The following is a 20,187-nucleotide window of genomic DNA, read 5'->3' on the forward strand; positions in this document are numbered from 1 at the left end:
CAAAACAGATTTGGTTCATAGTTTTGGAGGGGAACAACAAGTTTTCTTATAACTTCAATCTCCAGTCATTTTCCCATCACAAATGTACTAATCATTGCACTGAACTGCTGGAATAAATTGCAATGCAGATTACATTCTCTCTTTATCTTCACAAAGGCTACTGCTGTCAAACCATACTGCAGACTTAAAAGCTGGAAATGGCAAGCACTAAATCAGGTTTTAATAGTGGTAGCCTCTTCTGCAACATAATGAGGTGCCTCTGTTGAAGGGAGGAATCTATTTACTGTGTGTGTGTACAGAACCTCGCGTGAAGAACCTTTGTTTGTATTTCTCACTGCTGTAGAAAACCAAATAATCACGCACGTGCCCATAAAATATGCTGGGAAACAGCTTAGTTTTCACATTTGTAATAGGCCTGTAAACCCTGAATCTACTCGTTACGTGGTAATTGCTCTGGGATGTTCCGAGACAGGACGGCACCTGTGGCCACCAGGAGGTTTTCCTGTCAGATGGGCTCTGGGACTTGCACTGGGCACATTCCAGTGGTGTTCACCCAGCTTATGTCTTTTACCAGGTGGAAAATAGTTAAGGAGTTAGAAGAGCATCGAGGCTCTGTTTTGTTCTAACAACCTGATATTTGCTTGAGTTTCCCAACTCACCTGTGTAATTTGAAGCTATGTTAAACAAGTGCAAGGCCAGGTGCCAAGGACTGGGGGAATTGCTCCAAAGACCTGGGACCTCCTTTTTCTTTCTCATGCTAAACTTGGGGAGTACTGAATGGATTCTAGAGCAGTCAGAAACAAATACATGTTTAAGGAAAGCTTCAGGCCTTTTAAGGGGAAGATGAAAATAGAGCACAAAATTACACTCTCAAGCACTGCAACTGAATCAGTCAGTATAAAGAAAACCTACATCATTAGCAGGAGTCCTCTTCTATACATCAAAAGGTTAGGAGTGATGCAGTCTGATTGTTATAGAAACATCCGTAGAAAGAAGGAATATTCATTGTAAAGAAGCAACCTAAAAAAAAACTTTGGGCTTGCGAAACACTTGTAATAAAGAATTCCAATAGGCAGGGGGCAAAGAGATGATGGATGAGAAAGGCTGGGGATGAATTAGGTCACATTTAGATCTCAGATTGGATAGCAATCTCTCTGTTTTATCTTTGCTTCCCTCAAGATTAAATTAAAGGTGAAATACCAATGAGGGACGATTTTCAAATCAAACCTAGCTTCAGCTTAAGCAAAAAGATGTTGAGAGGTCATTGTGAGAGACACACAGAGGACAGACAGCTAGCATGGCCAAATACTGTTACACAAGTGGGTAACTACTGGAGTAATTCTCTGTCTGGAAGCTGATGAAATAGCACACTGGTAATGGACTGTGGAGGTAATAGAAATGTATTCAATTATAGCAGTAGGGACTTTCCATGAAATATGTTATTCCAAAATGTTAACCACAGGACCTGTTTTTTCCATGGCAGAATTCCCAGATCTGTGAGAAGCCCCATAGTCAGGTGTTTCCAAAGGTTTTAGTCTTTGAAAGCTAATGATAATAAAAAGGAGTTAGACTCATTTGGCAGTGTGCTGTGACTGCCCTCTTGGGATCTCTGCAGGTGGCTCTGAAGTACTGAGGGCTTCAAATGTGGATCTCAGATACTGTGGTGATTCCTGCGTTGTAACTGCTTAGAAAAATAGATTCAGAAAAACACTTGAAACACAAAGGAAAGATTTTTCAAGTCCCAGAAGCTAGAGCCACGCTCTCCTTCTGTCATCCCCTATGTTTTTGGTTTGTGGGTGTTGTTTTTTGTTTTTGTTTTGTTTTTTTTTTGGTTTGTTTGTTGTTTGTTTGGTTTTTTGTTTTGTTTTGTTGTTTGTTTTGTTTTTTATTGTTTTGATTTTTCTCCTTTTTCTCCTCCCATCATATTCTCATCTTTGGGGACACTGGGTTGTTGCTGGTGATAAAGCCAGTGTGCTATGTGTGAGCTATTTGCCTTCTCCAGCTGCATGGGAGGATGCAATTACTGAGGACCCAGATGCTGTTTCTTACCTTATACAACAAACTGTGAGGAAACAAGCATTGGTGCCCGAAGGATTGAATGAGAAAGGAGTCAGGATGCACTGGACCAATTTAGTACCTGATCCCAGGAAGCCTGGGATGTGCTGGAAGTTGAATGTCTGTGCTGGCATCCTCCTTTGCCTTCACACAAGCTGCAAGTGCAGCCAGAGCAGTGCATGAGTGGGATTTGTCCATGGGATCAGTTGTTTGTCTTACAGCTCCCTACAGCATGTTCCTTTATCTAGTCACTTGCTAGAAAAATCAGGAAAACATGATCTCTAAAGGAGCAGTTCTACATAAAGTTTTATGAACAATGCAGGGCCAAAGGGGAGGGGAATCATCAAACTTGAGTTATACCTGTTTACCCCAGACCCAGTTTCCTACTTTATAGTATACTTTACTAAAGTAGAAGTCAATTTTACTGTAGTTAGAAAATGCTTCCATAATAAAACATACTTGGTACAGATTAATATTAATTCAGTGCTTTGGGATGTAAGAAGCAGCCGTTGCTTCAGCAGCTCAGTTACTTGTAAGGATACCTTTTTGATGTGTAGCTAATTCCAATGTTATTTTTGAATCATAGCTGCTGGCTGACAAAATCTTTGAGGCCTTTATGACCCAGTAGAGGCTGTTGTTTAAGTAGACAGATTATAGGATTTCCCTATCAAAATTTATCCTGTGTTTTTTTTCTGAGGCTGAAGTGGTGGACCAAAATGTGGAGCAAAATGTCTCATTTTACTTCCTGTCAAAGAGCAGTTGTGGAATTGCACTTAGATCCCTCTATAAAAATTTCTGTTGCGTGATTTTAATGTGAGAAATTATTGATTTTTTATATACAGGAACTTTATGAAACTCACGTTTTATGATCTGGCGTTGTGATAAGTAGAAATTAGGTTATCCAGAAATAAAAATTGGGGAGAGAATATTCTGCAATTGCTTTTAACAAAATTAGCAATATTTATTTTTACATTGCAAGAAAAATTTAGTAAGTGATATTTCAGAAAGGTGAGCAAAGCATCTGCTTTTTGCAGTGAAACAGTAAACTCAGACTACAGAAATGGCCAGAACGTGTTATATATAATACTCATGACTGGGCACAGTGGGACACCAGCAATAAGGCAGTTTCTAGGGCAACTTGCTACTTCCTGCCAGTTACTTTTGGATTTGGAAAATGCTGGGAAATTAGAGAAAAAAAAGTGATATTCGTTGGGAGCTATATTTAAACCCTGGTGGAGTCAGTAGGAGTGTTTCCATTGACCCAAGAAGACGTTGAAAGATCCCTCGCCATGGTGACCTGTATCATATTTAACTGGGGCACCTATGGAGTGTGTGTGGTAACAGACTCTGTGACCCAGAGCTGATAATTACCATAGGTCATAATCCCCTTTGCAATGAGGGAGAGTCTGGATGATCAGTTTACACAGAAGTGTATTAATGATTTCTTTTCTGCTTTTTCTGTCCCTTGTTTTATGTGCAGGACTCTGGAATTGATATTGGTGATATTTCTGAGAGGAAGGCCTTGAGGAAGAAGCTCCAGTGCAAGACCTTTAGGTGGTATCTTGTCAGCGTCTATCCAGAAATGAGAATGTATTCAGATACTGTCGCCTATGGGGTGGTAAGGATCTTGGTTGTATTTCCTCCTTTAAAAGGGTGGGGGAAGGAAGGTATAATAGTGGAAGTAATTCAGGAAGACAGTGCCTGGCTCCAAGTAGAAGAATCGGAGAAACTTGAAGTCAGTAGTTTAAATACTTCATAGATTGGTTAGTTGACAGAGACAGCTGCTGTGCTGTAGTTCTTGATGAGGTATTCTGCACATTAACTTCCTCCCTGATTTTTTGTTTGTTTGTTCCATGGCTTGCATTCCTCTCAGAGACACTCAAGATATAATTTTTTAGACACATTGGAGATGTTAGTTGGAAGGGTTGTGGCAGCAGGTGAATTAACAAAATATGCTCAGTATTTCAACTTCAAGCTTCTTAATATTATAGCCAAGTCATAATTTAAATCCTCAAATGCCTGTATTTTGGTATAATCATCATCATGACTCTTGTGACAGTAGTACCCTTGTCTATGTTGAAATCTCACTTGAGTGGTACTGTGCTAATTAAAGCAGAGACAATTCTTGCCCCTAGAAAACTGGCAATCTAAACAGAGAGAGCAAGTGTGCATGACATGGAAGATTAACACAGTAAGTTAATACAGGCCCATAATAAGCTAGTAGAGCTAGGATGTCCTTTTCACATTCTCTGTCTGGTGTCATATTCACAAAAATTGATTCCTGTGAATTAAATTTTCCTTTTTGCAAGTCCCAATCATAAAATGTAAGTATAATAGAAAGAGCAGATCATGCAAGTGTTAAGGCTTGGTTTGAGACATTCCTCCTCAAAAAGAAGTCTGAGTTGTGTGGTTTGCCAGCGAGGCTCTGAGAAGACCCTTGAGGGTGCCACAGAGCAGCTGCTGTTCTGGCAAATGAAGTGATTGTATGCTCCACGAAGTTCCATGACCCCTTTGATAATCAATTGCAATTATTGTTCTGGCATTTCATACAGTCCAAAAAGAGAAGAAAAACACTTCCATCAAAGGTTTAAATGTTAAATACATGAGAGAATACTTACTTTCCAAAACAGTTCAGAACAAAGCCAAAATCACACGTGTGTGCAAAGACCCTCTTCCACGGACTGCGTAACTGCCCTCAGCGATGCCATGATCTGATCAGGCATGGGTTTTCCTGAGAAGAAGGCATAGCAGCTAATAGATGCACGGTTCTGCTTGTAGGGACCTCTGGCTAAAAAGAAATCTTTGATTGCAGGTAGAAGTGATACTAGATAAAAGAGGAAGACCAGTGGAATAGCAAAGGTACTTGTGTAGTCTCAGGATTAACTCCACATCATGTAAGTCAAAGTGAAAATTGGCAAGCAGGCACCCTGTGATTTTATATTCTGCTGAGACTTTTTCATCGCCTTTGAAGGTTCCTTGCAGGCAAAATACAAACTAAAAAGAATCAGAAAGGGTTCGGTACAGAAATACTGACCTCACTGGTCAGCAGAACGTGCATATTTAGGTACTGCATAATAACACACATGATTTGTCTGCAGTATGAGAGTAGCCCCATCAGCTAAGACAGATGTGAGGAGTTGGCTTTAATTCATTATTTGTACTATCACAAAAAAAGAGTAGTGGACAGCTGTAGCAATGCATCCGTACAGGTAAAGGGGCAGCGTTTTACAAAATACACAGCTTACTCTTTTATGAAATACTGTTGTATGAAACAAAAAGATAAAGAGCCCCAATCTTTTTAGTCAAAGCATTGCTTGGATCTCTGGTCTTCATGTCTGCTTGCATGTCTTATAATGGAGAAAGTTGTGATATTTCAAAGCTAGTCAGCTGCTTGCTGATTCTCCAAGTGCTTGCATTCATCAACTATCCTTTTTTTTTTTTTTTTTTGTAGAAAATAGATATATTGGTACTACAGCATTATCAGTAATTTTAAAAATTACTGAAAAATTACAAGAGCCATCTGAATAGGGATGAGAGTTAGGAGATAGCCATCTGCATTGTCAACATGCATACTTCCTGAATCCTAAATCTCCTTTTCTGTGACAGTTAGGAAAATAGTTGTATCACCCATGTCTAGCTTATGCTGTGGCATACAGACAGGGTTAGGGTTGGTGGTAGAGTAAGGGTTTGGGAACCAGATTTCTTTCTGAATTCTGCAGTACCCTTAGAGTCAGAAGAAAGGGATGTCAGTGGGCCAAAAGCTGCTGTATTTAGCGTAAGGACTGGCTCCCTCATTTCAGTATCATGTTTTGGACAATTTTGAAATTCAAAATTTCTGCAGTCTACTTTATCTCTGTGTTCTGTAAGGCGTTAAGTTTGAAAGGGAGCAAATGGCAGTGTTGACTCATTATTTCACTTTTCAGCGTGGGGATTGGAGACGTGATTATATATTGGGTTGTAATAAAGCTTATGTCTTGGTAGTCTAAACCTACATTACCCAAATTAATTGTTGGTTGCCACAAAGCCACTAGATTTTGGAAAGGGATGATTCCCAAGAGTCAGGGCCTCACATTTTGAAACAGCATAATTAGTTACCAGATCAGTGACATTTTTGGCTTTCTGTAGTGATTCTTTCTTTACAGGTATTTTAACTTAATTATAGAATTATAATTGGGATAAGAGTTTGAGAAATTCAATCTGAAGAGCTCATTTTATTTTTGTGTTTTCAAGGTTTATAAGAAGGGAACTGGCATTAAAAAGAATCTAGCATTTCGTTTTTTTTTCTGTAGTGCCTGATCACTGGACACCTGCTGTTAGGCTTGAGGTCATGTTTCTTTTTGGAGCTTGGGACTCCAGAGTCTCTGTATCTTTCACTGCTGGGTCAGCCCTCTCAGCTAAGTTACATGCTCATGTTGATCTGGGCAGATTTTTTTGCTTCCTTTTTTTATGGGGATTGTTGTGGAAAAGGTTATAACAGGAGGGCGAGGACAAGCACTAGAATTTGAGTTTGTTGAAGAGGTTTTGAAAAGACAAGGGTAGTGATGGATCCACGTATGAATTAGTAAGACTGATATTTATCATTGGTTTGGATAGAGAGTGGTATCTATCACCTGATTATGGTTAGAGTCATGGTTGTGATTAATTTATGTCTACAAAATAAAAAGCTTTGAGAGAGGAAACTATTTAATTATCCAAGCTTGCATCTAGAAGAGTAAGGCCAGTATTAACACCTAATGTAGATTTTCTCTAATATTGAGACTTGTCCTGTTTATTATTGAATTTAGAGTTAGTTTTGGAGTTTGAAATCTTGTAGGGTAGACTTCATGGTTTTGATTTTATTCACTACCTGTCTTCAGTCTGTGGCTTGTCCACACTTCTTATATACTAACGCACTTCTAGACCTCCTTCCTAAGCACGACATTTCTTTTCCTCCAAGGAGGCCTCTGTACAGAGCTGATGGGGCTGCTCAGTTAGTCACAGATGGTTGCAAACCACATCACCCCTTCACTCCGTCAGACAATCCTGCTGTGTTCTCTGATCTGACACCACTGAACACCTTTATACATGACCATGGGTTTGCAATCCGCATCTTTGGCCTCCCACTCCAAAAAGACCTTCCAGTCTCTGTGCTCATTAACTTAGCACTTTCAGAAAATCCTGCCTCAGCATCACACAGGTGATGTACAGGGCTTTGTGATGAGCAGGGCCAAATGCTTTGCACTCTGTTCATAGGTTGCTGTATGTGGGTTAGCCCGGATTAATGCAAAGAGTCAGTCCATACCAACTGGTCACAAGTCTCCAAGTGTCAAGAGTAAGGATTTTTTTGAATTATTTCCAGAAACCGGAAGACTCTCCTGAGTGATTCTGAAAAGCTGTTCAGTCACAGGGCTTTCTCCTATGTTTGAAACTCCATCCATAGTGCTCAGCTAGCTGCACTAGTGAAAAAATGTCTTTTGTATATAGCATTTACCAGAGGCACATTAGACTTACTATTTTAAAAACGTATATCAAAAATTATTGCTATCTCTGAAGGCTTTTTGAAATCTATCCTCTCTGAAACCTTACTGAAATCAGCAGTGTTAGATTATCTACAAGCAAGAATTTAGTCCAGGTGCTGTCTCTTCAATATCTTCACTGCAATAAGTATTTTTGATTTTGCATATTTCCTTGCTCAAGTACGTATTATTTTTTTGTAAAGAAGTGAAAGTAATGACACCATCTTTTTCTCATGTAAGACTTGCTTGATTTCTTTTTCTTTCTGTTTATTTTAGCTGCAGAACTCCCTGAAAAGTGATTTGTGCCTTGATCAAGGGCCAGACACAGAGAATATCCCAATCATGTATATCTGCCATGGAATGACACCACAGGTGAGTTTGTCTAATGAGCTCTCTTATTGCAGCTGCGCTTAGTAGACTGTGTAGGAGGAACCATCCTGTACCTGTCATTGTTTTCCTGCTACAATACCTCCGTATGCTGTTCAGTGGCTCTTTTATAGAAAGCTAGAATATTATTTTTGCTGTAAACTGAGAACCACTGGTATATTAGCGCTTCGACAATGAAGTTTGTTTATTCATTTGAAAGAATTTAAGGAATATGACAGTCAGCACTGACCCAGATTTGTTGATGAAAGCTTTCATTTCTGATCTTTAGCTTCATGTCATACGAATGAAACAATGCATTTTAAAACATTTTACATAGATACATATGTATACTCATAGTTTATTTATACATTATCCGAAGCAACATCTTTTTTACTTGATATATTTACTGCCTCGTTCCACAAATATGAAATACACAGCTATGTCAAATTCCTAACCCTGTTCTTGTGAAAGCCCTTCTTCTAAAGCATCCTTTTTTCTTTCTTTACTGTTGTCCTGGATTTATTAACTTAGCAAACAAGAGGGTTAAGATATTATATCTTTCCAAGTGGCAAAGTATATGGGCACAGATGAAAATGTTTCTAGGCAAATCTTGACAGTGGAAATAACATTACATGATCTAGAACATGCTGGTCAAGGATGTATGTGCAAATTATCTAACTCTGAAAAGTAACGTAAGCAAAAATGACGAAATGGATGTATTTGTGGGAGTGATAGGAGCAACTGAAAAATCCCTCCAGGCTGAATCTTTTTTTTTTTATCTGACTACCTTTTATATTTATTTTCTCAAAAGGACCCTATTATGCTCCACTTAAGTTATAGAATGTGGTTTTACCCATGGAACTGTCAGTTATGTGATTATACAGCCAATGAGTCCCCCTAATACCTCAGAAATAAACAGAGCAACAAGGTGGTCTTGTCCTCTGCACCTGGATCCCATAGTGAGCTGGAAACATGAGTGTTGAAATGCAGATGAGGTTCTGTACTTCCTTGCCAGGCTGCACATGCTGCAACCGAGTTCTGCCCTGGCTTCCTTTGCTGAGGGATTTTCGTACTGAGCACTCGTGGCATCATGCTTGAGTAAATTATGAATAATGAAGACAAAAAATATCTGAAAATCCCATCCATCAGGCTCGCTCACTGCATGGGCTGTGGCTTATTTGTCACATAATTATGTGGTTACCACTGTTTCCCTCCAGGAGGTTTCTAAGCTTGTCCTCGGTGTTTGTGTCGTTCACCCGTGAGCAGGAGCTTTTCTTCTTCATCTTCTGGGAGGGCGCCGGAACTCTCTTCTGGCACATCTTCTGTGATAACAACACACTACAGGCACGGCTGTACCTTCCAATTAGAAATTGTAATTATCATTAGGAGGCAAACAACAACACAAGTCACTTCAATTAGCACAGTTTAGTATTCGCCAGATCAAGAACTACCTTTGAATGTCAGCTGAAGTTCTGTATAAATGAGATAACAGAAAATAAATGACAGAGGGAAAAGAGGCAAGGGAAACTTTCCTTGACAAGATTCAACTCCTCTCATAATTACAATGTTGTGTCTCCTTCCCATTACTATGTATTTAATCTTGTAACTAAGGATGATAAGAACAACCTCCGAAAAGGCTCATCATATATGAGCAAGATCCTGGTAGTGAGTGAGAACTTTCTTTAAAACAGGAGATGACTTTCTGTGTTAGGGATTATGGTGTTAACATGGAAAGCACTAACAAACATTATTCGGCATACTTCTATGAGATTTGCATTGCACATATTGCATCTCTTGCTTAAGCAGAGCTGCAGCCATTTACATTTCCTCTAGCGTATTGGAAACTTTGAATAAATATTGCTTTTAATCTTAGTGAACTTGCCAGTAAACACAAAAGATATTGGAGAGATGCTATATAAAGGGGTTTATTTTGTCCTTATCAGAACAGATTAGTCAAAAAGATTAGTCCCCTGATTCAGGACTGTTTGTAAGACTGAGGGGTTTGGTGATGCCATTCTTAGCTCTGGAGCAAAGCTTTACTGGTTTAGCTATGCAATTTACAGATTTAGAGCTGCCACCATGGGGGGCTTTACACAATTGCATCTAGATGTGCGTTAATATATCTGGCTGCCAGGAACCATTCTCTCCTAGGCAGTTTGAGTTGCTGTTCATAGTTACTGCTGTAGCCTAGGTAACTTCTTTCCACCCCCCCCCGCCCCTCCCCCATCCCAAACTCCTTCAGATATTTTTGGATTTTTGTCCTTTTTTTGCACAGGAAATGTCTTTGATGAGGTGTTTGACATCAAATGATTGTTTCAGAATTGTACATATGGCTATTGTTTCCTTTTAGCATGTTTTATACAAGAAAGAAATCGTTGAAGTCAACAGAAAGGTAACTGTTTACCTGACATTAAAAATCCACGTGCCATTTTTTGCAGAAACTATCAAGAACAACATGTGTAGCTTCATAATTAAAAGCAGTAGAAAATGGCAAGGAAATATCCTCAAATGTTGCAATGAAATGATCAGAAATAATTTTCCCTGCCGTGCTTCAGTTTCATTTTAAATAGACATAGTGATGATAAGATTTCGGTGATTCAGATTCCCCAGCCTTTCAGCAATCCACTCCATATGTCTACTGTAAGTAACATTAGCATATTCATTCTTGCAAGTATCTCTGAGTGCTTTAGAACCGTTTATTTTGTAGTACTGTTCTACAAATACAGAAACTGATACATATGGTTAAATAGAAGGATGGAGTGGAAAATCAGAACGTAATCTGTCCATTTCCTTAGTCCTCTGATACTACTACTGAGCAATAATTTCTCACAGCAGGGTGTTTGGCTTGGCCTGAAAAGACAGAGGGCACTTGAGAAACTAGAATCCATGATTAGGTATGTTTCATACCCTCCTTCTGTCTTCAGTGAGTGCTTCCCAAGGTAACTGTATTTTGTCCTGGTCCTCAGGAGCTGGACACTTCAGAGTTAGGATATCATCCCCTGAGGAGAGCAAATTGCATATTCAACCAGCGGGGAAAAAAAAAATGGTAGCCATCCTACAATATATTCTCATGAATTTAATGGAAGAATTGTTCTTTATCTTTAGTAAGAATAATTTCATTACAAAATGTTGCCCAAATAATTATAGATTCTGTTGAGAATTACTTCTTGTTTCTAAGTGGTAGCAATTGAACAGCATAACTTTCTAAGTTGCTCATCCTCCCCTGATTCTGCTGCCAGACTGTGTTGCTTCCAAAGCATCACATCCTTCCATTTCTGCTTTCAGTCACTATCTGGCCAAGATCAAGGCTGTTGTTACTACTCCCATCTGTACTGTAACATACACTATGTTGGTGCCAGCAAGAACATCACTATCGCACCTGAGCATCTGCTACTACTTGTGGTAGCCACCACGGGTATGGGGCAGCTATTAAATGTGCAGGAAGCAAGGCCACAAGGTGGTTTTGGTACCCTTGGTGTGCTGATGGTCAACGGCTTGTAAGAGGCTTCTAGTGTAGGTCTTAGCCTGTCATATCAAGGCTCTTCTGCTGTGCTGCTTCTCAGAACAGCTGAACAAAACTGACTTCTGAAACTATTAAAATAGCTAACATAGTAAATGCAACATGGTAAAACAGTGGACAACAGGAGTTAAAATAGGTTTGTACTACACTGTTCAGTGGTGGTAGAAATCATGTTTCTTTAATTGCATGAGAACAGCTGAGAGACAAAGCACAACAGCCAAAGAGACTGCACAGGACAGAGTGGGGAAGCAGCCCCTTCAGTGTGGTGATGGAGGGAAACAGGAAAATTTTGGCAGTGAGGGAGACAGAGAAGAAATAAATGTAAAGAAAACAAGGGAAGACAGAAGAACAGTGTTGGCAAAACAGTCCAAAACATAAAGTTGGCGGTGGGGTTTTCACTTTAAGTGGTTCATGCAGAAAAGGATAAAGGTTTCATTTTAATTCTTGAACTTGTTGAAGAAAAGTTACAGTTCAGTCATGTGTTTAGGCTTTAGAAGATCCGTTTCCAGCAGTGCTCCCATTTCACATGGAACAGATGGTTCCTTCTAGTTGCAGTAAGTACATGCCCAGGCCTGACTGTTCCTAATTCTGGGAACTGCCTGAGCCTGGGTGCTTGGTGTTGGTTAAGGCTGCTCTTTGACTGGGCCTGTCATCTTGAAAGCAGACTGATGACAGTGTGTCACTTGCCTTAAAACTACTTCTGAGTGATAATTTGGAAGATTATTTCCTGAGAATGAAACACCACATTATTAGAGAATTTATTACTACTGTACAATAAACAAGTACCATCAGTCAATGAAGGGATATTTTAAGTACAGATTTACCTCGAAAAGTGCTTGTGATTGAGGGGATAATGGACAGTTCTGTGTCCCCTTGTTCAATAGCTTCTGGCTCATATATTCTCAATTTATAAGCAGTTAAACCACAAAGCTTATCCAGGGATGTGAAAGTCAATACAGACCAGTTAGATGTTGAGGAATTCAAGTTGAGGACCAGGGTAAGAAGACTAGATGGGAGAATTACTAGAAAATAAATGCAGGTGAGAAGAGACACCAATTTATATCCTTTCATATTCTTGCAAGAGATTGCAGAACTGACACCTGGAAACCAATGACTACAGCCCTGTCTGGTCTGAATTATTGCAGCAAAGCAGGGCTGTGCCGCTTCACACCGCGGGACACTGACCCGAATGCTGGCTTGAATTCTAGGCGTAGTGTGTGAAGTACTGGAAACAGCAGTTACAAAAACTCCCAGGAACTTCTAAAATCTCTTTGTATGATTCACGAGTGCTCCTTTTTAAAAGTTATTCATATATATTTTTGTAAAAACTATTTTTTTCTTCAATTAAACTTTTTAGCGTGGTGGTTGTTCATACAGATATATTTGTTAATTTGTAATCAAGAATATATATGACTAAAAATGGATATCACTGAAGGCATTTATATCCCAGTAAAAAAGTACGGGGTTGATCACAAACACCATATAGTTATTAGTCCAATCTGTAAAACCCAGGAGAAGGAACAATTCATAGACATTCGGCAAATAATTATCAAAAGAATTAAAATTGCTTTGCAATTTAGGGAAATTTAAAAAAATAAACTTGTCAGTTTATTTTAAATTAATAATTTAGACATCTCTAGAGTAAAGTTAGTGTGATCCTCAGGTTATTGAGACATTACAAATACAAACATCTCAAACTGAGTTTTAATAGAGCCTTGATTTTAATAAGTCTCTTGCAATGCTAAACGTTTTCTTTAGATTCCTGTGCCTGATGAAATTCACACTGGTGCCAGGAAAGCTGGGAGAAGAACCACATGCTTTGTCAGAATGAGCGTTAAAGGAATATGGAAGCAGAACAGGAGTCCTCTTAGGAGTGGCTTTCTGTGTACGTGAAGTATGCTGAGCAAGAGCCATTATATACTATTTTATAAGGAGAAAGTAATAGACAAATTGTGATTGTAATGTTTACTACAGGTCAGGCTTCCCATCGCACCTTTCCTTTTGCTTTAAAAAAAAAAAGGTAATAATAGAAATACTGAATACTGCAGCTGCTTTTTCTTGACAGTGTTAACACCGCTGCTGATAGCACCACAATGCAACTGTCCTGAAAGGGTTTAGGTAAAGGAGTTTCAGAATTTTAAGAGCAGCGTATAGCTGTGATAACTCAGATCGTGAGCCAGCTTGTGGATGAATACACATTCTTCTTATCCTGCAGCTGAAAATAAAGTGCAACTGTAATTATTCTAGGCCAAAAATACAGCATTCTAGGAAACTACTATGAAATACATAAATTTCAGAAAAGACGTCTTTTGTAATTTAGAAGTGGGACCCTGTTCTTAGCTGTGTGTGTAAAATACATAAGCTTTGCAAACTGAAGCTCTGTACAAGAAAATAGTTGAACAGAAGGTCTCACACCCAGCAGCCGCTGATATTGGCGTGTTTCAGTGGGTGTCAGGGAATAAGGAAAGCCAGAATGAAACCTGCTGATGTGGATCAGTGATTGACCCTTCAAACTTGAAAAATCACTGCCCTGGAGATATCTACAGTAAACATTTTCAGGCTGTCTTTTTTATGCACGAAAAAGAAGCACAGCAGCTGTTTTAACAGCTGTCAGTCATGCAAACTCAGGCTTGTGGTTCATGTTTGTCTTCAAGGTAAACAGACACATTCGACATCTGTGTATAAGTGTGATCTGACATCTGCTCTGTGTAATACTATTTCTTTCTGAGGACCTGCAACACATTGCTGTGAAGTTAGCAATTACCTGCTTTGTGGTAATTATACGATGTATGCAGACATATACAGAGTGCTATACAGACACTGAGCTGTACAAAATATCCAATTATGTCTTGGTCCAGATACTTAGCAGTGAAAAGCCACACCGTACAGCAGAGAGAGGAGTACTCCTCTCTTTGCACAGCCAAGACGAGCACATCGTGCTTCTCTGGGTCTGCCAGAGCACAGTCAGGCTCAGCGGCTGCCTCGGCCTTTTTCACTAAGGCTTGTGGAGTGATCTAAGCACTGGGCCTAGCACTAACTTCACGTACATACAACACGCTTTCTGGGAACAAGGGTATTTATTTCCACAGTAAATGCTTCCGGAACCAGAATAGCTGCCCTTTTTTTATTTTCTTTAAATCTAGGTTGCTCAGTTCAGTAGAAGTCCAGGTAATAGAAAACAGAGAGTTAGTGAAACTGCCTAGGAAGGATGGTTATTAGCGTTAATGAATTCTAATTTTTATTTTGAACATATTCTTTAAAGGGCCTGCTTGCTATGGCAATTAATGTCTTACGTAAGACATCCCTGCTGAGTAGTTTATTGAAGCTATTTATGTTTCTATTCATTTATTTCAGTGTATAAATCCTGATTTTGATCATAGTAAAGTTAATAGAAACTGTGACCTAATTTGCAATAGAAGTAAAATCTGGTGTCAACTTTTTGCTATCTGTTTCAAAATAGAGAGTTGTTCTGATTTATGTCTGAGAAGCTAAGACCAGTGAACACTTTTTCCAGGCTGCAACCTCTTTAGAATACATGACCAGTCCTTCCTTGGCCTAGCACAGACATTGCAACACTATCTTCTTGGAGATGTGTTGTGGTTGAAGGCAGTAATATATCATTTCACATTGTATATTATATTCTTTTTCTAATCTTTTTCCAGAAGTTTGATTCTGGCTAGATTCTCATTATTTACTTTAGTGCAAAGATTCAGAGAATCTGTCAATCTGATGTCTAGTTTTGGAGCAAATTTTGTACTGAACCATTTGCCGTGATGAAATTGTTTCTGTACTTGCAGTGGTTTGATTCAAGCAGCTTTTTGTTGGTACAGATAATATGACTAGTTACCCATTCTTCTGGATTGCTTACCTCATTCAAATTCAGGATCTGTTTCCTGGTAGGAAAGATTCTCTTAAACTGAAGAGAGGTGTTCACTCACAGGTCAAGATCCATGGTGTTGAATTATTATTATTATAGCTTGTGAACTACAAGTGTGGATCTGATCAGCAGGTCCATTGATCATGGACCTATGATCATGGACTGATTTGTAGACTGTATTTTTCAATTACCCACAGGTGTTTATGACAGTAGGAGCAGAGATTAACCTGTCTCTTCATTTTCTGACAGTATCAGACGTAATGAACGTCATTCTCTGTTGACAGGGTAAAAGACAATTGAATTGAATTGGGCACAAGGGATCCTCCTTCAGGTTTCAGACCTGTGCGATCTACTTTACTGGTTAAAAACTAAAGCAAAGAAAAAAGCTGTAGAACTGTGCTGCTCTGGATCAGAGGAAATATTTAATGCATCCGTCTGTTTGGAAATAATGGAATGGGCATTGCTGCTTATTTATTTTTGTGTTTGAAACTACATATTGTAAAAACGTGTATGCCTGTGAGAACTGAGAGAACTGATCACTTGGAATTGAAACTCCAACCACAGTGAAATGAAATAGTTGAAAAGCAATCATTTTTTTCCGAAGAGTAACATTGATTTTCTCATTTGGGAGTATATAGCATTTATGTACTCTTGGAGAAATGGTTTTGTTTCGAGTAAATTTTTTATTTGTTTCAATAGGATGGCCTAGAATTAAAAGATTACAAATGTTATAGATGGTCTTGAAATCTATATTCTTGCCTAGTATACAGGATCACTGCTGAAACTGAGTGTGAATAATGAAGGAGGAAAATAATACTATAAGCTGAAACCAGTGATTTGGCTGAAGCAGTAGTTTTGACGTTTGGGTTCCAGGACCTGAGCTGAAGTTAGAAAGCAAGAATTTAAAAAGTAGTTCAATTCGTTTGAGTGCTATGAATATTTAGGACATAAGAAGGAAAAACATTAAAAGCTTGAATTACTTGAAAACTTAGAGCCAAGAAGGCTCTAAGAAAACAAAAGTCTTTTAAAATTAATATTGGCTAATCGATAAGCATTTTTCTGACTGAGAAATGACTGCTTGTTTTATGCAGCCAGATGCAGAGGAAGAATCAAAGGTAACTTGACCAGTGCCACAGTGAGGTGCGTTTAAAAAAGCAAATATAACCCCTGACCGCAAAACAGCAATAAAAGCAGTTGTCTGTAATACGTCGTATCTGCCTAATCATCCATTCTTGTAAATTAAAGGGGAATGGATAAGAGTCCTTTTAAGATAGCTGTACTATTTAATATTTTATAGAAGAGGTACTAGTGAATTTTATGTACATTACAAGATGTGCTGAAAAGATACAGAAGCATAAGTTGACCTTTAATGGAAGCAAAGATTGCAAATGCTGATCAGAAGTAATGTCAGAAGGGCACTCTGCAAGTGCTTTCAAAAACGTTAAGTTAGAAAGCTTTTGCCTAGTAAAGCAGGATTTCCACAGACATAATAGAAACTTCAGCTGGAAACAATTCTGAAATTCTGATATAAGTTACCTAAACCTGATAAACTTAGCTTTCATCTGCGATTTTTTAAGGTGGGTGGGTCGTTGGTTGGGTTTTTTTAAGCAAAATTGGTTACTTGATTTTGCTGCACATTACAGAAAGTTCTTCACAGAATTGTTTTTAATAATTTACGAAGTATTAATATTTCGACTTCATGTTTTGTGTATCGTGTTATCATTAACTTGCATATTTTCTTTATTGCTTAAATTTTTTTACTTATCTCTCAGCCCTTGGGTTATCCTCTTCATCTTGAGTTCTGTTGCCTTTCTAGATGACTAAGTTCTACTTTAGCATCATATAGTTGGACTCAATGATCTTCAAGGTCTTTTCCAACCAAAACAATTCTAGGATCATTTTCATCTTCCCCTGGTTATCTTGTCCACTGTTGATATGTCTGTTATTGATACAGGAGGAGAGGAACACATACCTGCCGTCTCTATAGTTTGACTGGAAACCATTTATTCAGCATTTTGTTAAACAGGTGAGGCTGATACCAGAAAAGACATTCAGTGGCACATCAAGGGAGTTGGTTTTCAGGCTATTTAAAGTTCATGTCTTCTTTTGACTTTTTCCCCCTCTCCCCGATTTTGTAAGATTCAAATCATGGTTACTGAGCTCGTGATGGTCACTGTAAAAACTCTCCTCCCTAGTTTACATCTTTAAGGCAATGTGCCCAGAATATCTATTGTAAAAAAACTGTGTTGAAAATGCAATTGAAACAAACCATTGTGAGCAACTGCAGCGTCTAAGAATTTAAAATTATCAGAGCATTTCAAGCTCTCATGTAGTGTTTCAGTCTAGAAGAGATTAGTGTTGTTAGCCTGAATATTATACAAGAGTTCAAAACAGTCCTAATCTGGGAAATAAAAATGCACATACATTTCCAGGCAATTTTTTTTGTTGTGTTATAGTAAGTAATTTTTTGTATGGATAGTTTTGGCCAAAAGGATTTCAACAAGTCAAAACCTCAAAATATTTGAAAACTGAAAGGTGAAATATTGCTGAGCTTCTAATAAGCCTGGCACTAGATTTGGGATTCAGACTCTGTGCTTTTTGCATTGAACACTAAGCCGATTAAAGGTAACACTGCCTTCCGTATTTGGTTCCGTTTAGGAGCGTGGGCTTACAACAGCCTGTTACACACACCCAGGGAGCTGTGCCAAAGGGCTGGGGGGGAACAGCCCCAAAACACACCATATGGTGTGGTGCTGAGGCTGCCGCCGATTTCTGCAGCGGTTGGTCAGTACCCTGGTCTGGGAGCCAACTCGGGGATCTCACCGAGCGACTGCAAACCGGGCACTACGGGTACGGAGCGATGGGTTCTGGTTCCTCACCCGGGTACTGGAGCTGCTGCGCACAGAGACCACGTGGCTTTGGAAAGGAGGATGGCTCGGGGAAAAGTGAGCTCCACTTTATTCGACTATGTCTTCATCATTTCACAAATATCCTTGTATTTTTTTTATTTTTCCTTAACAAAAACCTATTAAGAGTCTATCCTGAGGCCACTTACAGTACCCCAATATTAATGTTTTTTTTAAAGTGAAATTAACTTCCCATTTTCTATTAACAATCTCCCTCTACCAGGTGGAACAGGTATAAAAATTTCCATACTTCAGCTGAGTTTGATCTCAAACATGTATAGTACAATCAAAAAAGATGGACAAGGCTTTCCTTTGCTAAGTTGAAAATGTTTTTAATTAATGCTTTTTGAGAAATAAAGCAGCTGTGTTGGGTACCTGCAGTGTCTCATAATCTAATATTATTTAAGCATTTCGTATTTTGGAAGCACATAAATTTGAAATAGATCGGAGTTGCATATTATATAGCAATTACTAGAGTTACCATATTTTAAAGATGTCTCTTCTCATTGCAAATCGGCATTTCAATCCACAGTTTTTAAATCCAATTGTTGCTTACAACATAAATGCAGCATAAAACCAACATAGTTATTGGAAAACATGTATAGCACTTGGCTGTTGATGTTGTAGTAACTGTCAGGTGGTTGTCAATGCAAACATTCTTTTGACTGATGTTATACTGTCTCATTTGTTACTTCCCCAGAGTTAAAGTTTTGAAGGTCAGATTTTTGCTTCTCAAGTTCTCGACAGTATGTGATTAACTGTTAGTGAGGGTAGATAATACAGTACATGGGGGATTCACTTTATAATTTCTTTAGTTTTATTGATAATTTTATTATGTCATTCCATTAATTGAAGTCATCCACTGCTTCATTTAGAATTCACAGACCAAATTCAGTACCCATGAAAGCATATTTAACTCCCTCTGTAATTACACGGGCCATATTAATTTCACAGCATTCATTCAGATTCTGATCAGCAATTCAGTTTCAGGTTGGTTTCTCTCTAGTATTGTTCACCACTGGCAGCGTAAGATTATATGCGGAAATGTTTATGGGATGATCGTGTCCAGAGTGTGTTGCTGTGAACAAGGGAATTTTTTTTCTCCTGTTCATTAACCCTCATTTGTCCAATCAGGAAGCAGAGAGAATATTGAAATGATTTGTTCACATAAGGTCTTGATTGAATATTTATGAGTAGCTCTGGAAAACAAAAAATGCATTGATTTGTAAGCCAAGAAACGAGCTATTTTTGTCAGATAATTTATTTGAAATCAGCAATCAAGCCGGCTCTTAGTAAGAGTTGAGTTCAGTCTAAACCAGAGTAGAGGTATTTTCCCCAAAAGACAGTATGGGATACTAGAGACTTTAGCATTGTTTGAAGAACCAATGGCTAGAAATAAAAGCCAGCTGGATCCAAACAAGGAATAAGGTGCATATCCATATCAGAGCAGATGTCCAGCCATCATAAGCAGCAGTGACAGTAACTGCTGAAGTCATCAAAGCTGATACAATTTCTGAAACTCTCATTTAATGAGATAGAAGTTATTGGACTTAGAGGTGAGCAGCTGGAAGTATATCGCCCATGGCATATGGAAGATCAAAGTAAAAAAACTACCAGCCCTCTTTGGCTCTTAAATCTGTTGACGTGTCAGCCAAGCGGCAATCACAGCTAGTACTTCTTTGAATTTTGATTCAGTTTAGAATGTGCAGGAATGACACTGTTACAGTAGAAGAATAATGGTACGCCTTTAAAGAAATTGGTATTTTTTAATGTGTTTTTGTAAGGTAAAGAATCTTACAGCTTTAAAAATAGTTGCTAAATTTCTTGAATCATTTGCTGTCTTCTTTTTCTCTTGAAGTGTGACTGAACAAATTATTCAGGGATAGCTCTGTTATGCCAAGCCCCTCTGCTCAGCTGGCTGTCCGCAAAGGCTTAGAGCAATCAAGTGGAAAAGCTGATGAATACATT

At 38.6% G+C, this 20,187-nt stretch overlaps 1 protein-coding gene across 6 annotated transcripts in view; it reads left to right on the top strand.

Annotated features, from left to right (window-relative positions):
• GALNT18 (polypeptide N-acetylgalactosaminyltransferase 18) overlaps positions 1–20,187 on the top strand; it is a 241,250-nt gene that overhangs the window by 187,163 nt on the left and 33,900 nt on the right. For 5 of the 6 annotated variants that reach the window (XM_071808895.1, XM_071808894.1, XM_065838798.2 and 2 more), the window contains 2 exons: positions 3,536–3,673; positions 7,827–7,922. In XM_071808895.1, the coding sequence (XP_071664996.1) occupies positions 3,536–3,673; positions 7,827–7,922 (234 nt within the window). Of the gene's footprint in view, positions 1–3,535; positions 3,674–7,826; positions 7,923–17,267; positions 17,340–17,971; positions 18,500–20,187 lie in introns of those variants that run through there. The other variant, XM_071808896.1, reaches the window with a different exon arrangement.

The sequence above is a fragment of the Patagioenas fasciata genome, chromosome 5 (assembly GCF_037038585.1).
Source record: "Patagioenas fasciata isolate bPatFas1 chromosome 5, bPatFas1.hap1, whole genome shotgun sequence".
Classification (NCBI taxonomy): Eukaryota; Metazoa; Chordata; class Aves; order Columbiformes; family Columbidae; genus Patagioenas; species Patagioenas fasciata.